General features: G+C 37.9%; 1 protein-coding gene and 1 pseudogene across 3 annotated transcripts in view; both read right to left on the bottom strand.

Annotated features, from left to right (window-relative positions):
* The window catches only part of LOC107716746 (neuroplastin-like), a 20,736-nt gene extending 9,322 nt beyond the window's left edge, over positions 1-11,414 (bottom strand). For all 3 annotated transcript variants that reach the window (XM_016523293.1, XM_016523292.1, XM_016523294.1), the window contains exons 1-3: positions 11,049-11,414; positions 2,865-3,039; positions 2,373-2,467 (exon numbers count right to left, since the gene is read on the bottom strand). In XM_016523293.1, coding sequence (XP_016378779.1) covers positions 2,373-2,467; positions 2,865-3,039; positions 11,049-11,121 — 343 coding nt within the window. In that variant the 5' untranslated portion in view covers positions 11,122-11,414. The remainder of the gene's footprint in view (positions 1-2,372; positions 2,468-2,864; positions 3,040-11,048) is intronic.
* Positions 11,415-15,480: 4,066 nt separating this feature from the next.
* On the bottom strand, positions 15,481-17,413 carry LOC107716745 (UDP-glucuronosyltransferase 2A1 pseudogene; annotated as a pseudogene).
* Positions 17,414-18,358: the final 945 nt, after the last annotated feature.

Genomic DNA, 18,358 nt, shown 5'->3' with positions numbered 1-18,358 from the left:
TTAGGGATGCTCCGATCAGGATTTTTGCAGCCGATACGGAGTAACGATTTCTTGTCATGGTGATCGGCCGATACCGATGCCGATTATGATGCTTCAAGCTTTATATAGACGGTTTGATCGGGCACACGCGCCTGGCCCATAGTTAACTTTCGGTCTGTGTTTGTTTATCCGTCTGGTTATGGCGCCGGCTACAAACACAGTCGCGAGTGTTTTTATATCACTGTATTTCTGAAGGAAGACTATCTTTAGAAAATTTTCACATGTCATTTTCATTTCATCTTGCATGTTATATGCCTCAAAGCAGCGTTTGTGAGCTCAGCGCTGCTTTGTGTACAGCCGTTACTGGGGAAACCCGTTTCTCCCGCTTTAAAGCAAAGTCCATCATCAGTAAATCAATGTTCATTTAAAAGCAGCCCACGATCAGCGTATTATGTTACCGTTATCCCTTACTGCGCCGATGAGGTTTTATTACGTCCTTCACGCTGTGACACCTCACAAAAGACTATTTTTAGCCAAGCAGCGCGGAGAGCCGCTTCAGAAACCATGCCGTTGCTAGCTGGTATAAACACAAGCACTGACTAGAGCGGCCGCGATCAGCTCCGGTTCCCATGGAGCCGTAACGCGACGCAGACGTGTGCAGTGAGGCGCAGATCAGCTCTAACGTCACTGAATCTGCTGTTTAAAATGAACCATCTATTCATCATGCAAAACATACACGACAAATAGCGAATTTTTCATTATTTCTCGAAACGTCATAGCATTTCCACACCGGTGATGACATGATTGTTGCGCCAAATCATTTATGTCCCCATGTACGTCTTCACGCGTTGACGTCATCCAATTGCGATCGGTTCGTGAGATCTGCCAAGTGTAGTGATTACCGATCGAGTCATAAAATGTGATTATCGGCCGATACCGATCTCCGGCTGATCGATCGGAGCATCCCTCACTTTTGAACCAAATAAGTTTATCTTGGTCTCATCAGACCACAGGACATGGTTCCAGTAATCCATGTCCTTGGTCTGCTTGTCTTCAGCAAACTGTTTGCGGGCTTTCTTGTGCATCATCTTTAGAAGAGGCTTCCTTCTGGGACGACAGCCATGCAGACCAATTTGATGCAGTGTGCGGCGTATGGTCTGGCACTGACAGGCTGACCCCCCACCCCTTCAATCTCTGCAGCAATGCTGGCAGCACTCATATGTCTATTTCCCAAACACAACCTCTGGATATGATGCTGAGCACGTGCACTCAACTTCTTTGGTCAACCATGGCGAGGCCTGTTCTGAGTGGAACCTGTCCTGTTAAACCGCTGTATGGTCTTGGCCACCGTGCTGCAGCTCAGTTTCAGGGTCTTGGCAATCTTCTTATAGCCTACGCCATCTTTATGTAGAGCAACAATTATTTTTTTCAGATCCTCAGAGTTTATATATATATATATATATACATACTGTATATACACACACATACATACACACTATATATTATGTATATACATTTTTGTTTTGTTTGTACTAAGAAACTTCAGTGGGTGTACAAATCAGCAATGGGTGTATACCAGACATCAGCCCAGCCCATATATAAAATTAATGTATTATAATTAATGTAAATCATGATCATGGATATTTAAAACGGAACACACACACACATACATACATACATACATACATACATATATATATATATATACACACTCTGTTTTACATTTATATATTCATGACTTGCATTTATAGATTCAAACTTATATATTCAGAAATATAACTATTCGTATTCATTTAATATAAGAGAATATATTCAGACCTATAATTGTATAACCAGATTTACAAATATTATTCAGGATTCAGAAATATATATATTTAAGTCAAAAGTTTGATGAAAAACTATTAAAAATGTAAAATAAAAATATTCTTTAAAAAAGGTAAATACCAATACTACTGTATTGTTGTTATTTTTATTGTTAACCAATTATTGCGATTTAATTAGTAATTATTGATTGTTTATTGATATGAGGGTGATGATTATTCAAATGTTGCTAGTTGTATAATTATATACTAATTATTAATATTGCAAACAATTTATTGACATTCACACTGTACTGCCTGGTGAACAAAAACCTTTCCCACTCAACTAACCAAGCTCACATTCATGCTGTCATGGCCTTTGTGAGTGTCCAAGCTCTGCTCTGACTCCGTATGTGTTATGTGGAAGAGATGGAAAGACAGGCTGACCCCACAGACAGGCTCGAAATGTCAACACTCATCCAAATCAACTGAAAATCAAACTCCCTGTCATAGAAAGAAACCAGTGACCATTCAATTTCTCTGTTTTTTAGATGGCGTTCTGATAAATGTTTTTTTTTTTTGAGGGAATCTTACCTTTAACCTCAATAGTGGCATTTGCTGCAGGGGCCGAATCGAATGTGTACACACACATATACTCGCCCGAATCCTCTGGCCTTGGTTTATTAAGTCTGCGTAAAAGATAAAACACATTACACTTTTAAATTGAAGGTACCATAGGTGTTCTTTGAAGTACCTTGGCATAATACAAAAAGATTCAGAGTAACACACCCACAGGTAAAGACAAATCTAATGCAGGTTATATGTTAGCAGTACTAGTGTGTTCCTAAATGGTTAGTCTGATTAGATTAGGAGTCAGGCAGAGAGATTAGCAACACGTGTTGGTAGAGACAGAGGCCTTGCACAGGATTTAGAGCAATGCGGAGCAGAGCGCCATCAACAAACACTCAGCCAGAGCCTGAGAGTCACTGAGATAATACATTTACAAAACAAAGGCCAACTCAGGTGATGCAAATCACTATATGATGCCAAATTTTTAACACCTAGAAGCCTATATTGGAAGCCTACTTGTATTCTGTGCTCTTGGCTTCGCCCCTTGTGTCAGAGATCTCCACCCCATTCTTCATCCAGAAGCTCTCATGGTGGTTGCTTTGGGAAGTTGTAAGGTTGCACTGAAGCGTGATTGGTGGGATGTGGTAACCCATGGGTAGAATCATGTGATCCGTTGACTCAATTGATGGTTCTGGAAGCACAGAAGTATCGGTCAAGGCCAGAGAAATACTACATAAAAATACTACATAAAAATGAACAAAAAGATGATACAAATAAATTATATTTAGAAAAATAAATATTAAAAAAATATATAAAACATATTTAGAATCAAATGGTTCTGAGGTTGACCATTATGACAAGATTATTAAACAGACAAAATAATTTTCTTTCATTTCATATGCTATATCCAGTGGGGTCCAAAAGTCAAAGACCACAAAAGGTCTTGTGGTCTTTTAGGATTTTGACATTTAAAACAAAGTAACATTTTAATATAAAATGTATAATAAACGTCTCAGAGTCTGCAGACAAACACAAACCAAATACTAAATCCCGAAACAAAGTTCATTGTTATTATAACATCACTGATACACTATTATAGTCTTTGTTCATGTTTTGAACAGTGTTTTATTTTCAGTTAATGATAGTAACCCTGCTTCAGTTAAGCTTTTCACATAAAACATTCTCTTATATTATGATAATATCATTTATACTGAATTCTATAAGGAAGCATCGTGAGCTCACACATCTGGACTCCACTGTACATCATATGTGATACAGTCCTATAGGATAGGAGTAGTACAACTATATCAGCCATTGGACATTGAAAAACATATATCGGCTGACCAATAACCACTGTACCTTACCAGATTTCATGGATTCCTCGGAACAGAAACTGTAATATTGTCATGGTCAAATAAGGAGGACAAGGACATTTTACACTCAATAAGGGCTTTTTGACTACAAAAATAGGTCACTGCCTGTATATGTAGCAGCTACAAGGGCAAGAGTAATCTAATAGGATGGTGCTCTGACCATTTTGTACTCTGGTTATAGACTACAACAAAAGAAGAGGAAAAGGTCACTACAGCAAACGCTGGCCATGGCACTACACTAAATTCAGGTAAAATCAAGGGGGCGGATGGTTTATTTTGGCCACACCACTAGCGGGGACAGTTTAACTCACTCTGCAACACAGAAACTGTTGCCTGGGCTCGTATCCAGGTAGTGGACGGATTCTGCCGCAAATCGTTACGCCGTGGGTCGTTACTGGCCCTGCACTCATAAATCCCAGAATCCTCGATGGTGACGCGAGTGACGGCTAACACGCTTACACCATTGACGCCGTACGCTGTGTTGATGGACACGCGTTGCCTGCGCGCGCCATCCCACAACTGGAAGAAGCTGTCGGCCCTGTTCACCTCTGCGTACCACCACTGGATCTCAGGTGTGGGCTTCCCCACAACGTCACAGTACAGCTCAAACGTGTCGCCCGTCAGCTTAGTCTCAGAGAGGGGCAACTTCACAAAACCCGCTTTATTTCGATAGTCCACTTTAGACATTCTATTAACAGCAAGTAAGCCGTGCTTCAAGTCGAACGCACCTATTGCCTAGTAAGAGCTTGATTAGCTGGTTCAGGTGTGTTTAATTAGGGTTGGAGCTAAACTCTGCAGGACACCGGCCCTCCAGGACCGAGTTTGGACAGCCCTGAGATAAATACTCCCTCTCACATGAAAGACTCATCTGGTGAAACTATCTTCAGCACACAGGAAACTCACAAGAGTACCACAAACCTGATGCTGCCACCCAGTCACACAGCAAGTGCAAAGATCATGTTCTTTCCTGCACTGTAAGTCTTCACTATTGATTTTCATTCCACCCTGTGGACAGACCAGAGCAGCAAGATTTGAGTAAACGAGAGAGAAAGGGAAGGAAAAAGGAAGGTTACACTTTATTTCGATAGTCCACTTTAGACATTCTATTAACAGTAAGTAACTTTGGAACTACATGTCAACTAGCAGTAATTAGAGTATTAGTAGACTGTCTGCTTAATATCTTCTAACACTTTCTTTGTCAACTTATTCTACTAACCCTAAACCTACCCTAACAGTCTACTGTGAGAGTTAGTAGACATGTAGTTGAAAATCAATGAGAATTAGTTGACATGTAGTTGACATGTAGTTACAAAGTTACTGGCTGTTAGTAGAATGTCTAAAGTGGACTATCGAAATAAAGTGTAACCAAAAAGATCTTGTCAGTTATTTATTCAATTGTGTGTGTATATATATATATAGGAAATTAAATGAAACTCTGATATGACCTATATTTTATCATGATTTTTCCATCTTAAAGCACTGAGTTTTAAAATTCTGTCCAACACTGAAAACATGGCTAATAATAAAATTAATATATTATTATATTAATATATTAATGTTAAGTCTCTTATTCTCACCAAGGCTGTATTTATTTAATAAAAAATACAGTAAAAACTGTGACATTGTAAAATATTATTACAATTTTAAATAAATGTTTTCTATTTTAATAAATGTAATTTATTCCTGTGATGGGAAAGCTGAATTTTCAGCATCATTACTCCAGTCTTCAGTGTCACATGATCCTTCAGAAATCATTCTAATATGAAGCATTTGTGCTACATATATATTGCTATATATATATATATATATAAAATGTAGAAACTATATATTTTTTCAGGATTCTTTGATGACTGTAAAGTTCAAAAGAACAGCATTTATTTGAAATGTCACTTTTGAATAATTAAATACATCCTTGCTGAATATATCTATATATAACAAAAATAACTACAATAATTCATGAATCATAAACTAGAGGAAATAAGCATGTACTTTTAAATATCCAGTAAAAACTATATTTGATTTGTCACACTGGAAATGGAAAGCCAGGTCAAGGCAAGTGCATTGCATTGTGGGGTATAATTTTGTACTGCAAATTTTAGCAAATTTAGTACTTCCTCTGGGTATTCTATGCACACATGTGCATACGGTGCATAGTATACATGCTACATATTTATGCAGAATGCCGACTAGTATGTCAGTCTGCTATTCCAACCATAACTGGTTTGAAGATAATGCAATTGATTCTACAGAAAACACAAAGTGCACAGCTTTGAACGGTGCTGTCAAAATAGCACTCTGATTCCGAGCACCTCAGTGCAATCTCACTATTCATGTGTGGGTGTGCTAACAGACAGGCGGTTTCCATAGAAGCATACTACAGTAGTTGAGCAGGTAGGCCTTTAAGAAGAGGGAGAGCTGCCCACCACACTGCATACATGTCTGCCGCCCCCTCATTAACTGCTGTGTAAGCTGACTGCATTCACAGATATGTAGCCCTGCTAAGTGTTAACAGTCATATAGTGCAATAAGTGTTTGTTGTGTGCATTTCACAATACAGCAACATAGGAACAAAACCGGAGCAGAGACTGAAGGAGTGATCAATTACCACTTCTTTCTCATTAAAAAAAAACTGTTTTGAAATAAAAACCAAAAGAGACACAATGATTTAGAGCACATTCAAAAGATGTCAAAAGCAAAACTAAAAAGTATTAAGATATAAGCATAAATAAATTCTGGGAAAAAAAACATGATATTTGAACAAATGCCACTGACAGGTGTTTTGTGAAACTAAATAATGTTTTATGCACTCAAAGCATCATACTAATGATAATAATGTGTATACATATAAAATATAGCTATATTTTAATTTACTGGAGTGTGACTTACATTTATAAATAATAATACATATGCATATATAAATAACTATTTTATGATTTATTTTGATGTTTTGTTTGCATTTCTATTTTTATATATCTACCCTTGTTTTAATGTTGACACTTGCAACATAAAACTTTGTATTTCACATATAACCTTCAAAAGTCAAAAAAGTCTAACAGAAGAGAAAAATATAAAACAAATGTGACTACTACACTAATCATTTATTTAGTTTTAAGGATGTATTGTGGAATCAGTCGGTCAGTTTGGAATGGGGGTTTGTGTTAGTAGGAAGAACAGACAAAAAGATCAATAGCACAACTAATACAAAATGTTTCCTTAGAGGTTATGTAACATAAATATGCAGAGAGGCTTTTTACTGGTTGTACTGTATTATCATGTTAATCAGAACATGGTATTAAGTAAGTTTACACACAGTAGCCTACTGCTGGTTATTCTGATAATGACCTGATAATGTGATGATAAAACAATCATATAAGGGCATAATGAGAAATAAAGCAGGGCCAGATATGATTTTTACATCTAAACAGACTTCCTACTCCATGGGTGATAGAATGTACCACATGCTACATTGATAAAAACAATTATAGAAGCATGTTTTCTTTTGACGTGATGATCGCAAAAGAGCCTCACAGTAATTAGGAGGCGTAACTAAACGAAGAGCTCCTGTTCCACATTCCTGTGTACCTGAAAGGAAACTAACATAGTGCCTGACCTTCAAAACTAACAAGCTTCCAGCAGATTCTTTAAAGTCAATGTGTATTTCAATCCATTTTATTAACGTAATCTGACGCATTCAGCTGAAACAGGAAAAAATGTGTAAGGAACAATAATAAAAATTAAAAAAATTAAAAATTAAAAAGGGTAAATGTTAACATTAAAGGTTTAATTAAAAGTAGGGATATTTAAATTCTATAAGTTCTATAATATTTTGTCAAAATAAATATAAAATAAAACACTAAAAGCAAGCATTGTAAAATGCTGCAAGTGAATTTAAGCATAACAACCTTATGAAAAGTATGAAAATGTATTTTCATTTTAAGATTTGCTAAAAATTGCATTTAACAGTGCTATTTAATTGTTAATGTTTCATTATATTATTTTTCAATATTACTTTACTATATTACTTATATTTTAATTATACATTATAATTTTTTATATATTTAGTTAAGTGCTATTTTAATTATTAGTATGAAATGTTTTTATATTTACTTTTTTACTTTTACTGTAAGTGAGCATTAGATGACATTAAAGATACGGATGGACTGATACTGATTAATTTAAAAATCTCAAAAATTGATATGATACCAATATACCGTGCACCCCAAAGGTGTCTCCATCAATGTAAGTGCATCTAAGCTTCAGGAACTAATGAACATATGTGGACAGGGCATGTATGCTATTGCATATAGTCACTTGCTAAAGATATAAGCAAAAACCTTGTTAGCCTAAAGGCAGCAAGTGCTGTTGTGCTCTTATGCCTGTAACCAAAGACAGCTATGCCAAAATGATCCATTTGATCAAATGTGTCTGCGTGTGCTCATGCATTTGTACGCAAGAGATAAAAAGCGTGTGAGTGAGATGAAAGGAAAAGTGTCAGGTTTGATCTTCATATGATTTTGTGGCCCCTCACAAACAGGCAATGGGCATAACAGTGGGTTGTGACCCAAAAATGGACCCCAGATCTGTTCTGAGAGGGTTGCCGACAGCAACAATGATAAATGCAAATTATAATTTGCAACTAACAATATACTCATGCCCAGGAGAGTAAAATAAATAGGTTTATCAACTTCTAAAATTAAGAAAACACTTCCCATATCTTTAGTTGTTGACATCCAAGACCATGCGTCCAAACAGTACAGAATTTTGGCACAAATGTATATGTCGCTTGTTAGAAGCTAGTCAAATCAGGCAAAAATTACATAAGATGAAAGAAAATATGATCCAGACTACATTAAAGGAATAGTTCATGCAAAAATGAAAATCTTCCGAAAACTGACTCACCCTTCAGCTATCCAAGATGTAGATTAATTAGTTTTTTTTATCTGAACAGATTTAAAGAAATTTAGCACTACATCACTTGCTCACTAATTGATCCTCTGCAGTGAATGGGTGCCATCAGAATCAGAGTCCAAACAGCTGATAAAAACATCACAATAGAGTGCTACAGTTGTGGTGTCAAAACATGTTTTTTAATTTATGAGACGCAAAACATTCAAGCATCATTAAGTTATGTTTACCACAGACCTTATTTCACTCATAAATAGAAAAACCCCATTAGAAAAACCCATGGGAAAATCTCAAGGGAACCAGTGGCGAAGTAGTCTGGGTTTTGCTGTCACGGCTGCAGCACTCTATAATCCACAATACTCCAGTCTAGGGCTGCACGATAAATCGAAATCGCGATTTGACAGAAGCTGCGATTGTCATGCGGAAGCTATGCAAACAGCTGTCATTATCGCGAACGATTTCTTCGATTTCAGAATCGTGTTATAAAATCGTCTGCGATTTTTTTTTGCGTAACTTGTCAGTGAACTACGGCTCTGTGTAGTAAATTCTGCTCCATCTGAAAGCACGTGATGATGATTTCCTGCTGATTACAGAACCGGCATTACTAACAAAATGTGCATGACAATTGCATGCGATTAATCGTGCAGCCCTACTCCAGTCCATCAATTAATGTATTGTGAAGCAAAAAGCTGCGTGTTTGTAATAAACAAATCCATCAATAAGAAGTTTTTAACTTCAAAACATTGCTTTCCTTGCTTTTAAAACTCTCATTCTGACGGCACCCATTCGCTGCACAGGATCCATTGGTGAGCAAGTGATGTAATGCTCAATTTCTCCAAATCTGTTTGAAAAAGAAACAAACCTATCTAGACCTTGAATGGCCTGAGGGTGAGTACATTTTCAGCAAATTTTCATTTTTTGGTTAACTATTCCTTTAAATACAGATGCACTTGCATATGGTTGGGCCTATGTTTGATTTTTTTTTTCATTACAGAAATATTTTTTTATATAATGTGATGGATCGTAAAAACAATGGATCAAAACAAAAATGGATCGTCCTCCTGGAGCAAAACCGGTTGAGAACCACCAAATCCAATCAGCGGGTCACCTTGAATTAGGTGTTCAACACGAACTACAATCTAAAGCTTAATCAACTCATTTTTCCTACAGGCCCTGTAATAATCCATCAGATTTACGATGCTAAAACGAACGCATTAGTCAAACAGAATTAATTCATAACAGGTTATGGCCAGGAGATGAAGTCATGTGTTACCGCTCATTAACTGAGCGCGTTCATGACATCATAATGCACCGCGTTGCTCCTCCGTTAAGACTTTAACGCCCCATTCACACGGGGCGTCAGCGTCAACGCCTCTCGTTTACTTTGAATGGAGTGACGTCAAGCGTTGGCAAAATGAATTGTGGGTCCGTCGCGTCGCGTCGGGTCCGTTGCTCGCGGCAGAAGTTGAAAACTTTTCAAGCGCCAACGTAGGCGTCAGCCAATCAGATCGCCTTATGCAAATACCCTAGCTCAGACGCTAGCCAATCGCGTTCATGCAACACCAGGAGACTAATGTGATTGGCTGTTGTCACTATGACGGTCGTCAGTACCAAGCTTCAGAAACGCCCTCCGTCAAGCGTTAACGCTGACGCCCCATGTGAATGGGGCGTAATGGGTCCGCGCGCACGGGGAGGACATTAACGCCATGCATACCGCTGCTGCATCGGCTCTATAAATAGAAACATGCAGCAGAATGGACTGCTGCTATTTACGGCGCTGCAGAGGACCGGTGCTCAAAGCGGGTACCTGCCTCTATTTGACGAGCGAGTTCGGGCGAAAATTACGCAAACAGATCATTTTGCGTCGGAGGAACAAACGGGAGAATTCCTGAGTCACATGCCGCATGCAAATCAAGCACAAGTGCGAAAACACACAATTCTGCATTCTGATCGGTCCGCGTTGGCTCAAGCAGGTTTGGGTTTGTGACAAGCAGCCGATGACCCAACTAAACACATCCAAATTATTCTGTAAAAGAGCCATAAATAGACGCGCCCTGTGGGACAAGTCACCAAATATTACAAATGTAACCTATTTGTGAGCGTATTGAAGTAGAACGGCGAGCCGCTATTAAGACATAAACTGCCTTTTAAGGCGGAATTGCAATGCGTTTTGACATTTAAACCTACAAGGACACATTTACCTAAATATTTAATAGGCTACACATAAATGTCACCCTTCACACCCTGGGCGCCCGTTTAGTTCTGAGCATTTCCGAAAGCAATGCTGAGGATTGGTGAGAGTTTATCCGGTGCGGTCGAGGCAAATACCTTGCACGTGCCGCAACCGTTCCCTCATCAGGAAAGCCTTTATAATCTGTGATGAAACGGTTCTTTAAACGCAACACATTTTAAAAGTCCTTACCGTTCTGAGCGGAGCCCGAATGCAGCATCAAGACTCCGAATATGATCACCAAGGGATTCCCCGCGTAAGACATTTTCTAGGTCGTCTGGCTACCTGGAATGTGTGTGGAGGGATGCAGAGGAGAGGGAGAAGAGGGCTGTCGAGGAGGATGTGAGTGGAGAGGGAGCCGCTACAATGACGAGGCGACCCTGGATGGAGCTCGAATCGGGTCACGCAAAAAGCCCGTCGCCTAGCAATAGCGAGCGCCGTAAGTAGATGCCGCCGCTACACTTACAACCGGTTTAAAACGAGGCTCGTGAAGACGGTGGCGCTGTCCTCATAAATTCCCGCGATAGCAGACCAGGGCTGCGTTCAGCCCCGACAAAACGGTGCAAAACGTTTTTTAAACGGAAACGGTGGCGCGTTGAACACCCTGTTCCGATGACGCAAGAGTTGCAACTAGGGCTGTCAAAAAAAAATTCGAATTTTGAATTAAAAAAAAAAAAATCCAGGGTCTGCCGATTGTATGTGTCATTGATTGCATTTGAATGATTTTGTTAGCCTATCCAGATGAACCCACTAGATGGGCGCTGCTATGTTGTTCATTCATATATTGCGGGAAACGAGAGCATGTGGAGAAGATGTTGTTTATGTCAAAACTGAAACCAAGCGGTTCACACAGAACGCATATTTATCACATTTTCTAGAGGGACATCTATCAGCGTTGCTCTCGCAGAGAGCAGCATGTTTAGAAAGCCATGTAAAATTAATGCAAGTTCAACTTAAAAAAAAAAACATGTCTAAAGACGTTTATGGAGGTTTTTCCCCATCCCACTGTATCTCATGTTTTTAAATGAAGAAAATAGCCTACTCTTTGTGATTGGTTTTCGGTCCTTTGTATTAAACTATACTTGCATGCATGGTCCTGTTTTTTTTCTAATTGTTTAAGCAACTTTATATATGGTTTATAAACATTATTTGAAACATTATGCACTTTTTTTTCAAAGATAGTCGTGTTATTTTATTAGGCTTTGAAGAAACGTGCATAATATTTTGCTGGATGCGCCCTCTTGTGGCCTCACATTCCGAACGCTTTGGAAAAAAGCAGAAAGCCGCACGCCTAGCGTTTTCCACGCGTTTTTAGGCGTGACATGTGAACGGCCCCTAATACTGCAAAATACGCTCGATGTTACAGTCACTACCCTTGCCGTCCAGAATAAAAGAGAAATCCCAATCGAGTGAAGGGATTTGTGGAAACTGTGGTTCCTAATTATTGTGATCCAACATTTGCCTCGCATTTCAGGATGAAAAAAAACAAACATTTCAGGTGAAGGATAATCCACTTCTTACCTCCGAGACTGTGTTATGATCTATATGACCTTATTATTTTTATTGTGAGTATTAGGCTTATCATTATTGCTGATCACTGTTGTTGTGATATTGTAATATTTACCATTATATAATCAGAAGAGTAGCCTATAGAGAAGTTTATGAAAGTGTCACTCCACAATACAATAGCAGAATATATAAATATGTATAGTATTTTTATGTTACATTAATCAGTGTCTAGCACACCTTCCTAAGGAAAGGATATGGACCAGAAAACATTGCAATAACTAAATGATATTTAGACGGACTTAAAGAAGTTCCAGATCTATACTTGTGCTCTTATTTCAGTTATTTTGCCTTTAATGTAAATAAACCTGTGCAAACAATATACTTGCTCTTGTGAATTTATTTTGATGTTAATTACATTGCGAGCTGTCTCTTTAATGCGTGGTTTATATACATGTTGCTGCTGATTGGACTGACATTTTTGACACATAAACAAGAGAAAACGTATCTCAACCCCCCTTGCACACCGTTTCCAGGAAACATGTCGTTCAAACCGGAAACCGTAGCAAAACGTTGCGCACGGTTTGAGCTTGAACTTACCACTGTCCTGCCTGCATCCCAGAAAGATGGACGCAATCCTCAGGTGATCATATTCTTCTTGATCTTGATCATATCATATTCTTATATATGGGGCTTCGTGGAGAAAATTGACTTTTTTTTTTTTTGTTCATTGTTGTAATCTTAAAGCTGAATTCGTTCATTTAGTAAAAAATTTGTTGAATTTATGCTACCAGCTGATCTTTATCGTAAAAATACAGTGTGACTGTATATATTAGTTTCTAACAGTAGGCCTATGTTAATAAATTAAATTGTATAATATTTTTTTTTTTACAATTTAATATTGTAAAACATTATTTTACAGGTAATTTACATGTATTTTAAAATGTAATCTATTTTATGTTAGGTAACTTACATTTAAGTAGTTAACAGGTTTTAACTGTAGTATTTTTATTTTACGTTTTAATTCAGTAAAATTAACTATACAATATTGAATAGTTTGTGAGATGAATGTTATAATGAGATGGATTGACATGAACTAAATGCACTGAAAAGACAACTTTGCTGACACCATAAAAATAGGGTGGTACATCTAAAGTGTGAGATGAACTTGAAGTTCTCAAATGTTTAAAAAACGGGGGACATTGCTTTAAACTGAGTTTTACAACAGTCTTGCTGCAACAAACCATATTTTAGGGGGGAGGGGGGGCTGAGAAATTATTGCTACTTGCTCTGTAGGGAACCCGACACAAAAAAATTCTTATAACAGTAATAGTTTTTTTGCTCTTTTTATTTTTACCAACACATTAAACTTAAATCTATCACCGCTATTATGTGCCAACATTGCCATTCCCTGCCAAAACAAACAATTTAATATACTGTATAGCTCTCAGTATGACAGTCTACTGCCATCTACTGGACAGTAATGTTAACAGAATAAGAATGAAAAAATGTAAAAAAATAAAATAAAATTTGGGTAAATACATGCTACCTTGTAAAGGTGAAAAAGTATATTTAATTAAACAATTTTAATATTAATAATGTGTTTTTGGAGCAATTATTACTTACAATTTATATTAACCAATCAGAATTTGGCAGAAAGTTTTTTCTTGTTAACAAAACTTGGTCTAAACCATGGCATAAAAATATAAGTAAAATAATAAAAAAGTTGCGTTCTTTGAACAAATCCAGCTTCATTACAAATGCATAAAGAAACAACTATTACTCGATTTAATACTATTAATATTTAATATTATAAATAAACAACGCGATTCTATCATTTTGACAACTGTACAGAAATTCAGTTGTGTGTCTCTCTCATTGCACTCTAGTTTGTGATTGTTTGCACTTGTACCCTGAGCGGGCAAACATGGCACTTCATGTCATGCGCAAGCTGTTCACACTAGCTCTGACCAGAATAGATGCTAACTGTGATATCTCTGTATACATAAACATCACGTTTTTACCAGTTTATATTATGGATGCATGAAAACTGTTTCCTAAAACTGACATAGTCCATTCAGGCAATGGTAAACAAGTGTTGGAAACATCTTCTGTTAGAAATGCTAATACATACCAAGGAAGTTTCGAGTTCCGCATTCTGTAGCCTAGGGCTGCGTCTGTCTGGTATATTCTTCTCTTTTTCATTTCTCATCTGTCCCACACCAGATGAAATTGGCATGCAAGTAGGCAAGTTGTGTTCCAGAGAAATGCACACTTAACTGCAGTGTTGCAAATAATGTTTTGGGTATTTTAGGGATTGTCAAAATGAATTTATTTAAACTGTTTAACTGCTGTAGTACTTATTGTACTGTATTTGATAATAATATAATATCTAGAGGATGCTGGTCAATGAACAATAAAAAGAACAAAATAGAAGTTTATAGATGCTGATGGAGCCTATGATGTCTGATGATGCCTCTGGTGTTCTTCCAGCATATTATTCCTGTTGCTAATTAAAACAGCAGTGTGTCATTTGCATATTATTTGCACTCTCAAAACATGAGCTTCAAGGTTGAGCAACAGGAATCATGATCGCTTCATTTAACATTAACTCACAACCACCCAAAACATAGTTTGACAAAATAATAGTTAACTCACAACCACCCAAAACATAGTTTGACAAAATAATAGTTAATAATAGTAATAGTTAAATAATATTTATTTAAACACAGTGCTTACAAGGTAGCAGTGTATTTTCCTCAGGCATTCTAATTAATTTTCTATATGCTTAATGTAAAGGCTGTACAGACATAAAGATTAAAACTTTTTATTTTTAGATAATTCCTGCCTTAGGCACAAAGATAAGTATTAAAAAGCCTTTAATATATATTTTTATGTTTATAAAAATTATGCTTAGATGTTTTAGATTTAAGTTTGAGAATTCGCTGTGCTACAAACAGTGCACTTTACACCAGGAAATGTAAATCAAGTGCACCAATAACAACAAAATATGTAAACCTCAAAGTACAGTTTATTTCACTCTTAAACAAACATACAACATATTATTTGTGATGAGGTTTGGCAGCTTTTTTTATTTTACATTCTCAAAGAGAACAGAAAAGAGTACAAATAAAAAGATTAATTTTAAAAAGAGGTTTGTATATGTATATACAAGAAACGTTTATCTTCTCATTCAGAAAAGAAAATAGAAACATAGGTTATGTCATTAATTCCTGAGATTTAGGCCAAATATTGAATCACTCAGCTTTAATTTTCTTCTTAAATGCTAGTTTAAAGCACAGATATTTTATTATAGTGTAAATCATGAAACAAAACAAAGCAACTATAATCAGCAGAGACAAAATAACATCTATAGAGTGGTACTCAATCCAGGACATTCTGAAAGACTGTGTTCGTAAATGAGGAGCTCCTCTATTCCTCATGACAAACTCAATCCAGAAGACAGCGCGATCAAGAGGTTTCATTGGCTGGTCGTGGTGCAGCTTGGACAGTCTCTGCATGTTCTCCTTGTAAGATGGGTTATACAGCACTTCCTCCAGTGCCTGTAGAAACATTGTCCTGTTCAACTCTGCAATATCCACAAGTTTAGCTGTGCCTCTAACTTTCATTCTAGAAAGATTGTCAGGTTGATCAAATATTATAGGTAGACCCAAAATGGGCACCCCATGATAGATGGCCTCTTGGATGCCATTAGTGCCTCCGTGTGTTATAAACATTTTAGTCTGAGGATGTCCAAGCAGGTCATTCTGAGGTAACCAGTCAGCAAGTAATGTATTATCACCAATATTCACAGGTTGAGGTCCGGTGTGTCTCCAAATTATTTTTTGGGGCAATCTGGCAAAAGCGGCAGCAATTTCCTCTGTGATGTCTTGTGGGAGTTGGCTAAAAAGAGTCCCTAGAGACATAACGATGAGTCCATGATCTCCTGAGCTCTGTACAAACTCATCAAGATCAGCTGGAAGCGGCTTGGCAGGTTTACACTGGAAGCCGCCCATATAGACAATATTGGGCATTGTGGGTCGTGGAAACTCAAACGTAAAGTCATTTCTCATGAGCCAGATGTCTGCATCCCGAAGGAAGGATTTGTAATTAATTTCTGATCCAAAGTATTTATTGCAGAAGGACTGGTAGTGTGAGGAGATAAATCTGGTTTTGTGATAAACAGAAAACATGTATGCCATTACGTTCTGTACACGTTGAGCAAACGTCATCTTATCTGTCAGCTCTACTCCTGGTACAGGAACATACGATAGTGGTGAAGGAGCTATTTCGTAATGTGCCTCTCCATGCATCGTCCAACGGACATTTAGCACAAGAGGGAGACCAAGACGGCGTGCCAGGAAAATTCCACCTCCAAAAGCCGGATCTGTCAGAACCAGGTCATATTTTGCGGTCTGTAGTGAAGCCATTAAGTCTTTATTTTCAAAGATTTTCCCCATTAAGACAAGTTGATTGCGATGCATCTCTTCAAATATTGTTCCAACCTCTGAGGCCAGAGAGAGGTGGGTCCAGAAGGACAGTTTCTCTCTTCTAATGACCAGGATATGTTTTGTAAATGCATCAAACAGTTCCTTTTCAATACCACCACTATTATAAACAGTGATGGCGGTGTAGAAAGGAGACTCCTCCTTGATATACCAGCTATTAGAGGCTCTTAGCACGGTCACGTTGTGACCTACTGTATGTAATTCTTCAATCAGGACCTTCATGTTCACCCAGTGACTTCCATCCAATGGAAACACCAACACTTTACCTCCAAACACTTGAGATAATATGCTCAAGAATGCTAACAAAGTGGCAGGAAGGTAATGCATTTTCTTTCTTTTTTTACCTTTGATGAAAGAAAGTTGATTACAATACATTATAATTCAGTTTCACAAAACACGCCAACACTTAACTGTTTACATAAAATTAAGGTAATCTGCTTTACTCACCACACGAAGTTTATTAGCTGGCGATGAAAACGCAAGTATGCGACCGACCAGGTAAAATACTGACTGTATTCCTACTGAAATGGAGTGAAACAAGCCCAGCCCTGCCAATATGTGCAACACACTGGGAACGTGGGAAAGTTGATACCAATGATTCCTCTGTGCGCACAAAACTTGTCTAAGCTTGTACATACTATTGTTCTGAGAAGTGCATAGAATAAGTAAACAGCTAAATTTTTTTCAAATGTTAGTGTACTCGTTTACCAAGAAGACAACAGTGTCATTGAAAAACTTTAGATGAATTAAGAGTCATGTAATATGTCAAGAATGACATAAAAAAATCCAAAGTATCACTTGTGAACAATATTTTTATTGTGTCTGTGTAACGGAGGCCAGCGAGTAGCCGGAGACCCGGGTTCGAGACCCACTCGGAGCGAGAACGAGGTGCGGCGGAGCGGACCTGGGAGAGAGGGGTTACGTTACATCTATAACACGACTGTCATTTCTTCTTTGAGGTGTGATGGACACGACATTGTGAACTTTCAGGAGAAATAGGACGTTCCCTTTCATGGGAACTTCGAACTGCGTCCTCTAGGGGTCGCTATGGGGAATGCCTCGTCGTGACCCGTGTCTGAAGCATACATTGAAAAAACACCAACAACACGTTGGCCGGCGACAGCCATGACGTCACTACCGGTGCGACTATAGTATAAATAGGCGCCGGGAGAACACATCATCCTCTTCTTCGTCTTCACTGACTGTTTGTTTGAAGCGTGCATTTCCGTGGTAAGAGCGATCTCTATTCATTCATTATGGCGAGCACTGGCAAAGCGTTTAGAAGATGTGTGCATCCGTGTCATTGCTATTTGACACCCGATGACACACACAATCTATGCGTTATTTGTTTGGGCGAAGAGCACGCACGCGATGTCCACGAGAGCAATCTGTGTGCACTGTGAGCGTTTTCCAATGAAAAAGCTCCGTTCTCGTTTGTCTCTTTTTCCGAGTACAGAGGGGCAGCCATCTGCTTCCCGCGGTTCAGGA

The sequence above is a fragment of the Sinocyclocheilus rhinocerous genome, unplaced genomic scaffold (assembly GCF_001515625.1).
Source record: "Sinocyclocheilus rhinocerous isolate Xijiao unplaced genomic scaffold, SAMN03320098_v1.1 scaffold1201, whole genome shotgun sequence".
In the NCBI taxonomy this organism is placed as follows: Eukaryota; Metazoa; Chordata; class Actinopteri; order Cypriniformes; family Cyprinidae; genus Sinocyclocheilus; species Sinocyclocheilus rhinocerous.
The sequence above is the reverse complement of the archived record's forward strand: the minus strand, read 5'-3'. Positions and strand labels throughout refer to the sequence as shown.